General features: G+C 39.6%; 1 protein-coding gene across 2 annotated transcripts; it reads left to right on the top strand.

Annotated features, from left to right (window-relative positions):
* IRAK4 (interleukin 1 receptor associated kinase 4) lies at positions 1–16,012 on the top strand. Of its 2 annotated transcripts, none has more exons than XM_082767542.1 (11): positions 1–253; positions 688–833; positions 1,153–1,347; positions 1,908–2,068; positions 3,277–3,341; positions 3,964–4,078; positions 6,146–6,255; positions 8,562–8,745; positions 9,617–9,679; positions 12,629–12,787; positions 12,877–16,012. In XM_082767542.1, the coding sequence occupies exons 1-11, from the start codon at positions 93–95 to the stop codon at positions 12,907–12,909; spliced, it is 1,392 nt and encodes a 463-aa protein (XP_082623668.1). In that variant the 5' UTR covers positions 1–92; the 3' UTR covers positions 12,910–16,012. The 2 variants fall into 2 exon arrangements, with proteins under 2 accessions (XP_082623668.1, XP_082623669.1); XM_082767543.1 differs by having other exon boundaries at positions 113–571.
* The last annotated feature ends 23 nt before the right edge of the window (positions 16,013–16,035 follow it).

Below are 16,035 nucleotides of genomic sequence, written 5' to 3'. Positions count from 1 at the left end.
GTGGAGCGCCCCGAGAAGGCGGAGCGGAGCGCGCTTCCGCCAGGCCCTGCCCTCTTAAAGGGGAATTACGCGGTGGGCTCGCTCCGGGCGGGATGAGCCGGGCGGTGGGCCCCACCACCCCGCTGCGCCGCCTGCCCTACGGGCTGCTGCAGCGCCTGGCCGCGTACATCGACCCGCAGGACGGCTGGAGGCGGCTGGCCGCGGACATCGCCGGCCCCTCGGGGGAGAGCAGATACACGCAGCTGCACATCAGGTCCCCGGGTTAACGGGAAGTTCCCCGGTCCCGCAGCGCGGCCCCGTTTTTGGGGTTTTTAGCAGCAAAGCGGGGGTCGCGCTGTGCTGCCCCGGGGGGTGCCTGCGGGGGCTGCCCCGTGGGGCTGGTCCCAGCCCGGTTCCTCTGCCTTCCGCCCCGCTTGGCTCTCCAGGCAGGCGATACGCGGCGAAATCGGCCAAAATCAGAATAAAGCAGAGCCACGGACACGTAAAGCGCACTGTGTGTCCCCAACACAGCGTTGAAGCTGCGCGTGTTATACCCAAATGTGCATTTCCGTGCTGTTTTTCATGCCTCTAAGTAGTTCACGCAATCCGTTACACCCTCATTTTTAATGCCCTTGCGTTCGCCGTTAATCTCTGCCCCTGCTTCCTCACGCTGCTCTTCTCAAAGCCGCCTCCAATTTGTGGTTTCAGGAGGTTCGAGGCCTTCGAGCGCATGGGGAAGAGCCCCACCTGCGAGCTGCTCTACGACTGGGGCACCACCAACTGCACGGTCGCTGACCTGGTGGAGCTGCTGCTCAGGAATCAGTTCCTGGCACCCGCGAGCCTTCTGCTGCCAGGTAACCCACCCCTCTGGGCTCTGTCAGCAGCTCTCTGGGGGGCTAAAAAGCCTCACAGCAACCTGAAGGTCGGAAGGGATTACCTCAAAATAACCTACAGTGGCTATCTTTGTCCTTATTTACGATACAAGCTTTATAGAATTGGTTTAGAGTGCTTCAAGTTTGAATAAAAGCCCTGTAGTATTCACATTAGAAGAATATAATCTTTTAATGGAGTTTACATTTTGCATAATCTGAGTTAATAATGCCATACTGTTACTTGTTTGTTTGTTTTCTTATTCCTAACACAGTTAACCCTTTCTCTAAATTCCATTTTCAGAAGCTGTAAAGGAGGCACAAGAAGTTACGTTACCACTTTCTTCGCAGGAAACTTTGCCCATAGATGAGAAGCAGCTGCCTATACAGGAAAAAGAAGTGGCAGCTGTAAAACCTAGTCCCTCTCAGAATACAGAGGAGCAACCTTCAACTGCTTCCTACTTAAGTCAGGAAAACAGCTCACAGTCTAGTAACACGGGTAGGTGCTTAGTTTGCAAAACTTTAGGTACAATCTTTTTTGTTGATCCGTCCTTCACCTCTGTGAAATAAATCCTAGGAGCACGTTGGAGTAATGACTACATTCCTATCTCCCTGCTTTTTTTTTTTTTTTTTTTTCTTCTGTGTGACCGTGAATGAAGCTTGTGGTAATAATAAGTCATCAGAATATGAGATGCACCCTGCAATTAGTGTGGCTAATGTAATGGAAAACTTAATTATTAATTGAGTTGCAATTTGTTTAGTGCTACACATAAACCTGTTGCCCTCTTTCAATACTGATTTTGTAGACTGTTTACCACCTTGTCCTTTAGATCTGGATCTTAAGTATCAGAAATACCTGAGAAGGTTGGAGAAAAGATGATTAAGGAAAGATATTTTTTAAAAAGAAAGATTATTTTTTTACATTTATTTCCTTGCATCAGAAGGTAGGGCTCTGTTATGTCAGGATTTGTGTTGTAGCAGATAGACAGAATCAATTCAATGTGCTTGTCCCATAAGCAAAAATGCATTTCTGTGTTAAATGGCATATATCTCTCTTAGATTTCCACAATTTTTGGTTTCGTGACTTGGAAAGTGTTACAAATAATTTCGATGCACGACCAGAATCAGATGGAGGTAATAAGCTGGGAGAAGGTGGCTTTGGCGTGGTGTTCAAAGGCTACATCAATGGCAGAAACGTAGCTGTGAAGAAACTTGCTGCTGTGAGTTATCCTCAACATCTTTTCTGAAAAATGACCATATAGTATAGTCTTGTTTATCTGTGGAAGGTGTTGAATGATAGGTTTCAAAAAGCATCCCTACATTAAACATCAGTTGAGTTGAGAACCTTATCCTGTAGTCCTGTGTGTGGTGCATGCTGTCACTGTCAGCAGAGATGATGTCTTGCCTTTCAGTGGTTCTTATGGTGGCTTGGATAGTTGTTGGGGTGAGCAAGGTGCTTCTTCACTTCCCCTCCTCCCCCTGCACACAAGAAGGGGCAGAAGGGAAGGGGAGCAGGTGAGGTTTCCCTTCTAGTTCCTATGGCACAGTCAGGCAGGAGACTCACAAGCTAAACAAACTAAATAGGTATTGCTGTATAATTTCAGTCTTAGTAATAAATATTTTGTGTGAATAACTAATTTTGTAACTAGTAAGTGCTTTTAGTAGGAAGATGCAGTGAAATAAAATGTACAAGTAGGAGAATCAAGTGAAGTAAAACTCATAAATGCACGCTGGGTGGAGAATGAATTGAGAGCAGCCCTGAGAAGGACTTGGGAATGCTGTTTGGTGGAAAAACTCAGTGTGACCTGTCAATGTGTGCACGCAGCCCAGAAAGCCAACCGTGTCCTGGCCTGAGTCAAAAGAATGTGGCCGGCAGGGCAAGGGAGGGGATTTTCCCCCTCTGCTCTGATCTGGTGAAACCTGGAGCACTGCATTCAGCTCTGGGGCCTAAAAGAGGGCAGTTTTACATTAGATATTGGGAAGAAATTCTTTACTGTGAGGGTGGTGAGGCCCTGGTGCAGGCTGCCCAGAGCAGCTGTGGGTGCCCCATCCCTGGAGGTGCTCAAGGCCAGGCTGGATGGGGCTTTGGGCAACCTGGTGTGGTGGGAGGTGTCCCTGCCCATGGCAGGGGGCTGGAGCTGGGTGGGCTTTGAGGTCCCTTCCAGCCCAAACCATTCTACGCTAAGTTGGTGACTCTGATGAAACTGGATTAGTTACTCCAGTAACATCATGTTACATGCTATTAAAGACCATGTTCTGATACTTTTTGTTTGTTTGTTTTTGAATTCAGTAAAAAAATACAGTAAGCAGTATTTAAGTAGGTGTTATGTGTAAATAATTAAAATAAAGGCCAACAACTTGGTTTGTGAACAATGACCGATTTTTTGAATATGTGCAACAATATTAATGTCAAATACTTTCTTTGTAGATGGTTAATATTAGTGCTCAGGATTTGAAACAGCAATTTGATCAAGAAATAGAAATGATGGCGAAGTAAGTAGCAGATCATAAATATCATTATAACCTTTTCTAAGAATCTGAGTTGCTAGATAACACTTTAGCTAGCATGGTCCCTTATTTTTGTCTTAACCTGAAAATTTACCTTATGCTGCTAAACTTCATATAGAGCATGAGTGTATTTGGGTCACATCAAAGCACTGCTGCTGACAAATGGCTAGTTTCTTGTGCAGTAGGGCTGGAATGTGGCATGGGGGAGCAAGTTGCCTCTGCCTTGCTTTCTCACAAACGTTAGGTACCTCAAGGGAGGCTGTAGCGAGGTGGGGGTTGGCCTGTTCTCCCACGTGCCTGGTGACAGGACGAGGGGGAATGGGCTTAAGTTGAGCCAGGGGAGTTTTAGGTTAGATGTTAGGAAGAACTTCTTCACTGAAAGGGTTGTGAGGCACTGGAACAGGCTGCCCAGGGAAGTGGTGGAGTCACCATCCCTGGAAGTCTTCAAAAGACGTTTAGATGTAGAGCTTAGGGATATGGTTTAGTGGAGGGCTGTTAGCGTTAGGTTGGAGGTTGGACTCGATGACCTTGAGGTCTCTTCCAACCTAGGAAATTCTGTGATTCTGTGATTCTGTGAACATATCTGAATAGAATTTTGTTGCCACAGGTGTCAGCATGAGAATCTAGTGGAATTGCTTGGTTTCTCGAGTGATGGTGCCCAGCCCTGTCTGGTGTATGAGTACATGCCCAATGGTTCATTGCTTGATAGACTTGCTTGTCTGGTAAGTAAAATCTTTCCTAGCTTCCAGCTGCCTTACTTTTTTAAAGTGGTGCTATTTCTGAAATCCCTTTGGAACAGTAGCAAACTGTAGTGGCCAAACAATATTTTACTACTTGGTCTTGTGTTCTAGAAGAAAGACACGTGATAAGAAGTACTCTTCCAGTAATATATACAGATGTTTTAGACTCAGTGTTAATTAGTCAAAGTGGATAACAATATGATGTGATGCACTAGTACCCCGAAGTCCAGGGAAGCTTGGACTTGCTGTGCTTTTGTGGAGTGGAGCAGAGGGTGCTGCAGCTCCTGCTTCTGACATTGGCTTGTTCTCTGCTAGCCCCTGAGATTTTGTGTTGTAAAACTGCCCTTGTGATAGCAGCTGTAACATGATGTTCCTAGTCTGTGTATCGCTTTCTGAAGAACCTAAACAAATGGGGTATGCTTCTTTTTAATTATTATTTTGTGTAATGCTTTCGTCTGATTTAATCAAATGATGTATCTTCTAGCCTTGGCCTTTAATAACACAGAAGTTAGTTCTTTTTTGATAAAGGCAATTTTGTGTATGAGGGAGAAACCAGCCCTTGTTGGAGGGATAAAAATGGTAAACCAGATTTAACCCGCTAGGTGTGTCCACAGTAATCACAGTAATTTAACAGTATAAAACCTGCTTTATATTAAGCAGGTGCAACTTCTGAGGTTGTCATCTGTTCAACATTTTAAATTGGTGTTTGTTCAACAACCCATGCCCCCACAACCCAAAAATGTAGCTTTGCTTTTTCTGCACTGATCTTCCTGCTGTGCTGGCTCAAGCGTTTAGTAGCTGGATGGAGAGCTGGGTTGGGATACTGATCAGGATGAACTCTGAGCAAAATCTTTACATTTCAACTGGAGACATTTTCTCTGCAAGTTTCCAGCTTTGCCCCAACAGGAAGGAATTGTGTTAGGATGAGAATAAGTAGCACTGAATGGGGAAAGGCCTGGATGTGTTTGGTAGCACTGCTGGCTCAGGCTGGTTTGTTTGATTTGCTCAGATACCTACATGCATGTAGGTTTTTTGTTTTTGCTTTCCAGCTGAGTCAATATAGAAGAGAGGTTAAGTTTTGCTTAAGACAGTGCAAGTTTATTTGTAGAAATGACTGTCCTTGACAGAGATGAATGTTTTCATATACATGTAACTTTGGCCATTATCAACAAGTGAGCTGAGAAGAATAGTGGTAATTGAAAGCTAAAATTGGAAATGCATTTTTTTTTTTTTTGTAAAAAAACTAATTTTTTTTACAAGGAAAAGACAAATTTACAATATAAATTCAGAAAGAGTCCTCGTCAGATAAAGTCAAATAGGTGAGGAATGCATATACTGAATGTGTGTGTATGCTGATAAAGCAGGATTCATTGTGAATTCACTGTCTTTGTTTGGGGCATAAACTCTTATGTCATCTGCTTCTTGTCTCAGCTTTGAGGAGCAGGCAAGGGAGGTGGTAGAGTGATAAAATACTCTAATCCTCCTCCCTTGGCTACTGACAAGATTAAAAAGTGCTTTTGAAATGCACTTTGAAAGGTGTCTTCGCTTCCAAGGTCTAGTTATTAGTGTGGATTGAGCTAAACTCTTGGAAAAGTGTGAAGTCCGGAAATGTTGGAAGATTAACTTCTTATTAATAGTACAAAAATGTTGATTGCTTGGAGTGATGGGCTTTGACTTAAAAGGCACTGGTATTGGTGCTGATACAAAGAGCAAGGTGCAGTAGATGCTGATAGTTCTTTGCAATGTAGCTTGTCATACAGGTTCAGCATCAAATATTATTGAGAACACCTGCAAAAAAAAAGTAAATTAACCTTGTCCAGAGTGTGGGGAAGAGAACTGTATGTGACTGTCAAAGTAAATTAAGAAATCTATGCCATTAATCTTTTAAATGATTTACTTGAAAATCACAACATATGGCACGCAATTGTTGTTTTGGATTGTGTTTTTTGTTGTTGTTGTTTTGTATTATGTGTATTGTGTAGACATTTTGTATCTATGCGTATAGTAAATTTTCATGTTTTCACTTCCCTTTTTCCCTTCTTATTCAAGAATGACACTCCACCAATTTCTTGGAATACGAGATGTAAAATTGCTCAAGGTACAGCAAATGGCATCAACTTTTTGCATGACAATAATCATATTCACAGAGACATTAAAAGGTAAAAGCTGCTGACTATCACTGGCTGCTTTTGCTTTGTTGTACCCTGTTAAAGTTTGTTAGAGGGAACAGACTGAAAGAATCATTGCTTCACTCAAGGGTACAATCTTTTCTGCAAGTGCCATCCATCACCGTAATCTTGTCTGTGCCGCAAGGACACGGCCAGAACAGACTTCTAAAGATAATTGGGGCTGTTGTAATCTGTCACTATCAAACAGTTATTTGAGTGCTGCAAAGACACACAGAAGTTCTGTTGTTTTGCAATTGCTGCTAACAAAAAAGCTGCTGTTGGAGAACATTATGAGTTCTTAAATTGGGAGTTTTTCAGATGAAAACCCAGCCTTTTTTTTTCTTCCTAGAACACTTCTTCTGAGTGTCCCCTTTGGTTTCTTTCTATTTATTATGAAGACTTTAAAAATGACTTAAGTCAGGTTTATGAAATTCAGGGCTCTTCAAGGTTGATGTGGTGTTCACTTGGTTGTTATACCACCAGATTTTTTTTTCTAGGGATATCAGAGATCAGAAAAAGCTTTTGCATTCTGTGATTTTTATTTCTCCCTTTCTTGCTAGTAGTTTGGTTCTCTTTTTGAAATACCAACACAGTACAAATGTTTGAAGAAAAGCCCTAAATGCCTTACTCCTTTTGTGAGTTAACGAGGAGAAACGGACTGGTTGAATGTCACGGATGAATGTTTCAGTCGCTTTCTGGCTTCTAACAACTCTGCTACATCTAGAATGTATACATTTTGTGAATTCAGCCTATGCTGAAAGAGTTTGTTGCTTCAGCTCCCTCATAAAATGTACTGCTGCTTTGACAATTCATGTTTCTTCTTCTTTCTTCCCTGCTTAAGATTCTGGACAAGTGTAATGCCTGGGAGGGACTCATTTTCATTACCTTGTGCTGCTCTACCCTTCTAACTGCTGTGAGTTGATCATATTACAGGACTGAGTTTTGTTTTGTTATTCTTGAATTCCATTTTGTAACCTCTTGCACTGTCACCGTGACTAGTTCAATCAATTTGGTTGGTGTTGTTAATATTGCTGCCGCTCCCAGGTAAAACTTAGCAAAATGAAAAATGAAGTAAAACTTAGCTGTCTTTTCATCTGTTATGTGGGAATGTGTCATAACTACCCAGGCATTGGAACAGCTTCTCTGTAGGCTAGTGAGGGCATGTCTGAATAGGTGTTCTCAGAATTGACCATAGTTTTTTGGTTGGTTATACCCAGGAAATAGTGCCTGTATCTTCTGGAGCTTGACAGTTGCAATAAAACTTGATTCTGTTGTGGTGTATCACAATATGACCTGTCATAACTTGACTCTTCAGAGATCAGAGCTGCTTATCAACTTGAAGTTGTGATCCTGTTCCTACTTAACAAGCTTTAACTATGAAACCGGTTGGCTGATGTTTGGCTTCTTGCAATGATTGTATATTATAACGCTTTTTACAGCTGTTCTAGTGCCAAGTGACATTTTGTAGCTTGCAGCTGTGTTACTTTTGTTGACAAGGTTTAGTGAACAAGAATGGCAAGTTAGGAGTAAGTTTCTAGTGTTACATGTTGCATCTGGCTATGTAGTTTGCTAATAAGTTCCAGTAAGGGGGTCAGAAAATAAGGAGAAATATTATAAATATTAAATAAGTGATTTTGAAATGGTTCCAAATTCTACAAGCATAAGAAATAGTAGAAGGATTTATGCCGCAATTCATTCAACTGAATATTTTTCAAAAATGTAAGATCTTTTACATAGGCCTCCTACTCCGGGTTTTCTGTAAGGCCAGTAAAAGCTGGAGATCAAATAGAAACACAGCACGTTTCAAGAGAAGAATATAAGTATTGTTATTCGTTTTACATGGGAATTTGTAATGGTTGACATTGTATTAGATAATAGTTATAAAACCTGCTTTTATTGGTTCAGAGATTTAACAACTAAGAATTCTAATGTGATCCAATACCCAATTTTGCTCTTTCTTGTTTTTTTTTTCTTTTTTTTTTTGTCTTTTTTTTTTGTTGTTGTTGATTGTTTATTTATTTGTTTGTTTCTTCTTTGCATGCATGCACAAGAAAAACTGCATGGATTTGTCTTCCTGTCAGACAGATCTTAATTTACTTAGAGCAATTCATTTTGAAATTGAGCAATTTCAAAAAAAGTTATGTATATATATAAAGAAATATGAATAAAGACCTTATATTTCAAGAAACATTCAGAACACCAGTTTGCATTTAGTTACTAAAAAGTTATTAGTCTTTAATAAAACCAAGTTACTGGTTTGGAATATTAATTTTTCTTTTTTCTCCACTTTCTACCAGTGCAAATATTTTATTAACTGATACATATGTGCCCAAAATTTCTGACTTTGGACTTGCAAGAGCGTCTGTAACATTTACACAAACCATCATGACTGATAGAGTTGTTGGAACAGCAGCCTATATGGCACCTGAAGCTTTGCGAGGAGAAATAACACCTAAATCTGATATCTTCAGTTTTGGAGTAGTAAGTAGAATGTTCAAAGCTATATATGAATTCTGTTTTGTGACTGGTAAAAGTGTACAGAATCAAGAATACAGGGAACCAAGAATGAGAAAACTATCTCTGATCTATTATTTCTCCTTACCCTGCCCCTGGTGCATGTGCTCGTAAGAAAGTATTTCTGAACTTTGATTTGTTTAAAAGCATTTAACTATGTGGATCAAAACTTTGACTTTGCTAATGCACTTTCAAATGGATATCTTTAGAATGTGAATTTGTGTATGAAAGGCCAGAGTAAAACAACATTCTAAGTTCCAACTAAATATAGGTTGAAGTAATGTAAAACTGTTTTACTTCTTGCATAGTAATGCACAGAAATGTGAATCTGTTTGAAGATTTTTAAGAAAATGATTCAAATTTAAATTTTCTTTTACTATATTTCAGCACCAAATGTGTGCTACCATGTGGGATTTGCCTTAAAGCTGAATACAGTGCTTATCTAATCCAAATAAGATAACTGCTTATTATTTGGGAGAAAAATGAATCAATTCTGAATAGATTCAAGAGCCATTGACACCCTCCTTCACGGCATTTAGTTTCATGGGCAGATAGGCCAGATAGTGTAATTGAGTATCTTGGGAGTCCTTCCATTTTGCTTTGAAGCAATGCAATATAGGATGAGGAAAAACTTCCCAAACCACACTGCTAATAAGTGATAATGGAAGTAAAGGAAGGAACACCAAACAATTGCATAGAGGGCTGTCTTTGGACAAATATGGATTCTGTGAACATTTGTTTGAAAGACTGAGGATTATGCTCCTCTTCTCAAATGGTATATATGCTAAGGGTTGTTGTATGTTTCTTCTCTTCTGATTTTTATTTTTTTTTCTCTTAGGTCTTATTAGAAATAATAACGGGTCTTCCACCAGTAGATGAAAACCGGGAGCCACAGTTACTGGTATTTTTCTTTTTGCTTTCTCCCTCTCTCCCTCCAGGATCACATCATGTGAAATCGTAGTCAGTTAACAGGTCATTAGACAATCAAATTAGTCAGCAGGAGATGCAGTTATGATAAGAGCTATTGTATCAATGTGTGTTTTAGAAGTGAGGCAGAAAGTTTTCTCTCTTGGCTGGTAGATAACTGCCCCGTCCCCAAGGTCATCTCCTTCCAATCTGATGCTTTATTTCTTTGTTTTGATATTGTTTCTTATTGATATATACACACATACATACATATACGTGTGTGTATGTGTGTATATATATATATATATCTATATACACATATACACACACACCATTCTGCTTTATGAACATACATGTAATCCAGTTTTACCCAGATAACCTGGTAGTTCATCTTTCACTAGAGCATCTTAAAGCATTCATCTCCATTGGTTCTTTGTTTCTTACCATTCCTGTATCATTTTTCATCCTCTTCAACTTCACTAAGAATTTGCAAATACCTTGTTTTTAACCCTAGAGAAGTTGGGAATTGAAGAGCTATTCTGGGGTGTTTTGATTTTTAATGTTTAAGTAGAAATTGTCTGCTAATTTGGGAACTATGTCTCCAAACTTATTCTTTTTTGAATTAAAAATCTTATTAATTTGCTCTTTTTCATTTTGGTTTATTTATTTATTTATTTATTTCAAACTACTTAATCCAAGATTTTCCTGGTATAGTTCTAATGGAAAACTTAATTATTTACTTAGTATGAAATAGAAATGACTTTTGGTTTGGTTTTGTTCCATACTATTCAATATCAGATCACTTCTAACACAGCTTTAGGAATACCTGTGTACTATTAATAGAATATTTTCTCTAATCCGTATCTTCTGGAGTAGTGTAATACTTATCCTGTTGAACTCTGTGATGACCTTGGAGAACTCAACGCTGTGTCAAATGCAATCCTAAGCCTTATTTATTTATTTAAAGTGGGATTTTTCACAAGATAAATCATACTTTTTATTCCATTTTAGATTATGGTTGGAACGTTTTTATCATTGTAACATATTTTAGGGAGCATAAAGAGAATGGTCAGTGTAAGACAACGTGACATCCCTAGCTTTGAAAATTTTAGGGTGGTTGAATGTCAGCAGTTTCAGACTCACCCATAGGGGACAGCAGAAGGCCTGCCTCTGTTCACTGACTTGTCTGTGGTATTCCTCAGACAGTATTTGTGATTGCTGATAACGTAGTTCAAGTGCGTTGGGGCTGGAAAGTTTGGGACTAAAACCATCAGATTTGAAAATTGATTTCAGACTAGAATCATAGAATGGCTTGGGTTGGAAGGGACCTTAAAGACCATCCAGTTCCAGCCTCCCTGCCCTGGGCAGGGACACCTTCCCCTAGAGCAAGTTGCCCAGGGCCTTGTTCTACCTGGCCTTGAACACCTACATGGGGCTTCCACAGCTTCTCCAGGCAACCTTTGCCAGTGCCTCACCACCCACTGAGTGAAGAATTTCCTCCTAATATCTAAATTCTAAATCTCCCTTCTTTTAGTTTAAAACCCTTCCCCTTGTCCCATCATTGTCTGCCTGAGCAAATAGTTGCTCTCCATCTTCTTATAAGCACCCTTGAAGTATTTAAAAGCTGCACTGAGGTCACCTCAGAGCCTTTTCTTTGGACTGAACATCCCCAACTCCCTGTCTTTGTAGGAGAGGTGCTCCAGCCCTCTGGTCAACTCTGTGGCCAGCCCTGTGGTGCCATTCTAAGAGGTGCACATCCTTTGTGGGCTGAGGGCCCCAGGCCTGGATGCAGGACTGCAAGTGGGGCCTCACAAGGGCAGAGCAGAGGAGGACAATCATCTGCCTTGGTTGATGCAGCCCAGGATGCAGTTGGCCTTCTGGGCTGCAAGGGTGCACTGCTGGCTCATGTCAAGCTTTTAGTCCACCAGAACTGCCAAGTCCTTCTCTGCAGGACTGCTCTCAATGAGTTCTTTTCCCAGTCTGTGCTCCTTTCTGTCTGGGATTGCCCTGATCCAGGTGTAGCACCTTGCACTTGGCTGTGTTGAACCTCATCAGGTTAACATGGGCCCACTTCACAAGTTTATCCAACTCCTCCTGGATGGCATTCCTTCCTTCTGGTGTATTGACTACACCATGCAGCTTGGTGTCATCTGCAAACCTGCTGAGGGTGCACTCAATCCCACTGTCCATGTCATTGATAAAGATATTAAACTGTACCAGTCCCAGGACAGACCCCTGAGGGACACCACTTGTCACTGGCCTCCATCTGGATGTAGAGCCACTGACCACCACTCTCTGAGTGTGGCCTTCGAGACAACTCCTTGTCCACTGAATGGTCCATCCTTCAAATCCATATTTTTCTAATTTGGAGATCTGGGTGTCACTTGGGACCATGTCAAAGGCCTTACACAAGTCCAGGTAGATGACATCGTCTGGTTTTTCCTTGTCAACTGATGTAGAAGTTTCCTTAGAGTAGACATAGCAGCCAGTGACCGACTGGTGGAGGAAGGCATTAATCTCAAGAATGAGGCCTTACAAACTTGACAAAAAAGAAAAGTTATTTGTGCTTATGCTTGCCTACTTGTGGGTTAGTAAGTAAACGGGTACTTTGTTACTTTTTCAAGAGAAGCAGCCTGATAAGAAACTGTACTAAGCCTTGAATATTAAAGTTGTATGACGCAGCTAAAAGGAACTTGCTATGCAATTGTGTTAACTCAGAGATAAATGTACTGTACACTTCTATCACACACTATAGTCTCATAAGTTGTTTCTGAAAATATTGATGGATAATTATGCAGCCAAACCACTGCCATTATTCTTTGTCTAGAAACGTGGTTGCAAAAATAAGTGCAGAGCCCAAAGCAAGTTTTCAAATTGCTACTGTGGAATTATGATCTTCAGATGCTTACATGTTATCTGTTCATTGCTTCAAACTCTCTTGCAGTTAGGTATCAAAGATGAAATTGAGGACGAGGAAGCAACTATTGAGGATTATATTGATGCAAAGATGCATGACTGGGATGCAACTTCAGTTCATAAAATGTATTCAATTGCTGATCAGTGTCTGAATGAGAAGAAAAACAGGAGGCCAAACAGTAAGACGGTATGTAGCTTTTCAGATTGAAGGCTTATTTTTAGCCTTTTTTGTAGTTACAGTGTCAGTTATTTGTACTTCTCTCTGTTCTTTTGCAGGTCCAGCAGCATCTACAAGAGATAAAAGCTTGACGTATGTTTCTTCTGATACACACGTTTTCTAAACAGAGTAGAAACCAGCAACAAACGCAGACTTCTATCAGCACATAGTGCGACATTATCAGCTTTTCTGCTTTCCAGAACTTTCTGGCCTGCGTATAAGGTGTGCTGTTGGCTTGTCACCATTGTGCTGTTTTTTTAACTGAGCAGCATTTCCACATATCCTTAGTCACTGGACCTTCAACAGATTTTTATTTTTTTATTTTTTGTATTAAGTTTTAGTGCTGGTACATCATCTACACAGCTTTTTAAACAAATAGATTATGAAATGGAAATGTCTTTTGATTTTCAAGTATGTCTTTGGCAAACACGTGGGACAGTTGCAGGTTAGGATGTCTTTCTGCAAATCGCTTTCTTGAGTGATCTACTAGACTTTTTTCTACTGAAGAGAAAAACATTTCATAGTTACAGTTGGTACTTAACACTGTCTTCTTGGAAAGACACAATAGTAGTACCCATTTAAAACCAACTTCTTGCTTAGCATTTTAGCTTGAGAGTTCATTTTAGTCTGAGAATAGACTGGTAATGTTTGTGAATGTGACTTTGAAAAAGTCTTCTCAGGATTTTTTTTATTCAAATAAATGTTGCTATCTTCTAGGTTTCAAGGTTTTATAAGTAAAACAATTACACTAATACAAATGCAAAACAATGTATAGCTTTCTTTTGGTGAACTCAGTGTGATGACAAACGGTTTAATCTTTGTTCATAGGAAGACTCACAATTAATATTTTATGTTTTAGAATAAGATTCTATATGAGACATTGCAAATACAGATGGTTTATTCTGTTAAAAGAGACCAATATAATGTTGTTAGGACCAATTCTGCCCTTTCCTTAGCTAAATAATTAAGCTCTTACTTATATTTATGTATATAAGTAAATATTAAAAATATACATTTAAAGGCATTGAAAGCTTTCAAAAGCAGAAAGATCGACAGACCAAAGAAGACTTCATTCTACTTTTATTGAGATTCTAGATACTTTGGACTACCTTTGTAAGTGAAAAAGGTTAGTTTCATATAAACCTTTTATTGTACTTCAAAATTTTCTTGACAGCTTAGGGATAGGAAAACAGTTTGGCATACAGCTAAACTAAGATCTATGATTATGGAAAAAAAATACACAGAAAAGAATCTAACTGCATTTAGGGGCACATATCATTGTAGAAGGCATATGATTTCTAGCACTTGTTTTTATAACATTAGAACTCAGGTTAAGTTATTCTTTATTTCCCTTTCAAAATGATAGATTAACCTAGAAAAGAATCCACTTAAACTGTTTCTAGTTTTATTGAGTATAAACATTAAAAGCTGTTTAACATAAATAAAAACTGCATTATGACTGTAGATGCTTATTCCAGCTCTTAAAACCTTTAGTCTTGGAAACAACGTGCATTCTATGTTGCTTCTGTTTCTGATAATAGCATTATAGTAACCTCACTGCATGGAATAAAGCTGTACAGCTTTGGACCAGGTATAGTGGAGGGGGGAAAAAAACACCCTGCTATAAACTGAAATGAGAATAAAATGCATTTAAGTCATTCTTAAAGCAACTATTCCAGCTGTTACTTGAAGGCTTTCTTCTAGATAATTTCTGCATTTTACTGTTCCCTGGAGCTCAAATACATCTGTATTGTTGCTCTGAAGTTGGTTTGTCATCTCCCTGATGAGTGCTATTCGCTGCTGGTGTTGTAGAACAATTTTGTTCATGTAACAGATGTGATGTTCTAGGTACAAGGAGCATTGTTATCACAGGTGTGTGAGTTAGCGTTCTTACATCATAGTGGACCTGTGAGCTGCCTCTTTGGGCTGCCTGCCTGTTAGCACCTAAGTTTTGCTGGTAGTTCTCCTCACTCAATGAAAATGAAGCACGTTTGCTACCACTTCAGTTAAAAAGTAAATTATAAAAATTAAACTCTTTTCATAGTGAGGAATATCCCAGTGAGGAATAAAGGTATGTGTTAAGTGAATGTAGCTAGCTTATCTGTTTTTCTGTTATTCACAAGTTGCAAGGAGAGGGGACCTTCCCTACCCCCGAAGTTTTGTTTGTTTGTTTGTTTTTTAAGATCTGCAGATACTAAACCCAGCACCTATAGCCAATGATGGGCCAATAGTAGCTGACTTCTGCTTCATTTGTTCCCTGCAAAAAGCATTAAACTATCCTAGGCTGCATCCTTTACATTAATTACTATACTAAAGCTTTCTGTGACAGAAGTCAGTAAATTGGTCGTTCATGTTCTTGGTGAATAAAGGAATGATGGAGTTGGAGGTGAGAAAAAACTTGGTATAGCTGCTAATAGCTGGATATTATTTTTTTTTGTCAGCTGTAATATTTCATATTCTTGCTGAAATGTTAAGAATTACTGCACCTTTGTATTCAAGATGGCTAGTGGAGAGTTGTATTAAACACCCACTGAACATAAGGCAAATAAAGTGGCTTTTGTTCAAGTTGTCTGTGATATTCATGCTCACATGCAGCATACCTCCTTCCTCTCTTACCCGTGCCTCTTCTAGGAACCGTCTTTTTATACAGCATTTTGCATTAAAATTACTCTTAAACTCTAGTTCAAAACATCCACAAATTTCCTTCTTCCACCTGCCAAACTGCCCTATCATCCCTTTTCCCTGTGGCAATGTGTTGGCAGGACATTTAAAAGACAAGCCAAACCACTAAGTGTTCTTTAGGAAGACTACAAGCAGACTAGTTCTTGGCAGTTTAGAGAAATATTTATGAAACATCACCATTTGATCATTTAATTTTAATACCTCATGCTGAGCAAATAACAGCGGCTAGAACTATTAGATTACTAATCAACTACTTCAGCATTTTAAAAGAAAGTTTTCTGAAGCAGTTTGTTGTTGAAAGCATAAAAACCCTCAGGCGTTAAACACACTTGGAGCCTGCTATGAAGGCTTCCATAAAACAATAAGAAAGTAGCTGTGTAACAGAGCATATAAGGATTCTTCTTCAATAGCAAGAATCAGAAACTTGGTTCCTGCCCACCTCTGTTCTTATCCTCCAGTCACTTCCTTTTTTCGCCTGTTATACACCATGATAATAAAATATGTATCTTTGTTAAAGGGAGACTATGAAATGATTC

This window comes from Aythya marila (genome assembly GCF_965140915.1).
Source record: "Aythya marila genome assembly, chromosome: 1".
NCBI classification, from domain to species: domain Eukaryota; kingdom Metazoa; phylum Chordata; class Aves; order Anseriformes; family Anatidae; genus Aythya; species Aythya marila.
This window is presented reverse-complemented; position numbering and strand designations above follow the sequence as displayed.

What these genes read in the sequence shown, in the direction of transcription:
- IRAK4 (XM_082767542.1), top strand. Translation starts at nt 93, where the DNA reads ATGAGCCGGGCGGTGGGCCCCACCACCCCGCTGCGCCGCCTGCCCTAC. An exon ending in TACACGCAGCTGCACATCAG is followed by an intron (nt 254 to 687) that starts GTCCCCGGGTTA and finishes TTGTGGTTTCAG; the next exon opens with GAGGTTCGAGGCCTTCGAGC. An exon ending in ATTCACAGAGACATTAAAAG is followed by an intron (nt 6,256 to 8,561) that starts GTAAAAGCTGCT and finishes ACTTTCTACCAG; the next exon opens with TGCAAATATTTTATTAACTG.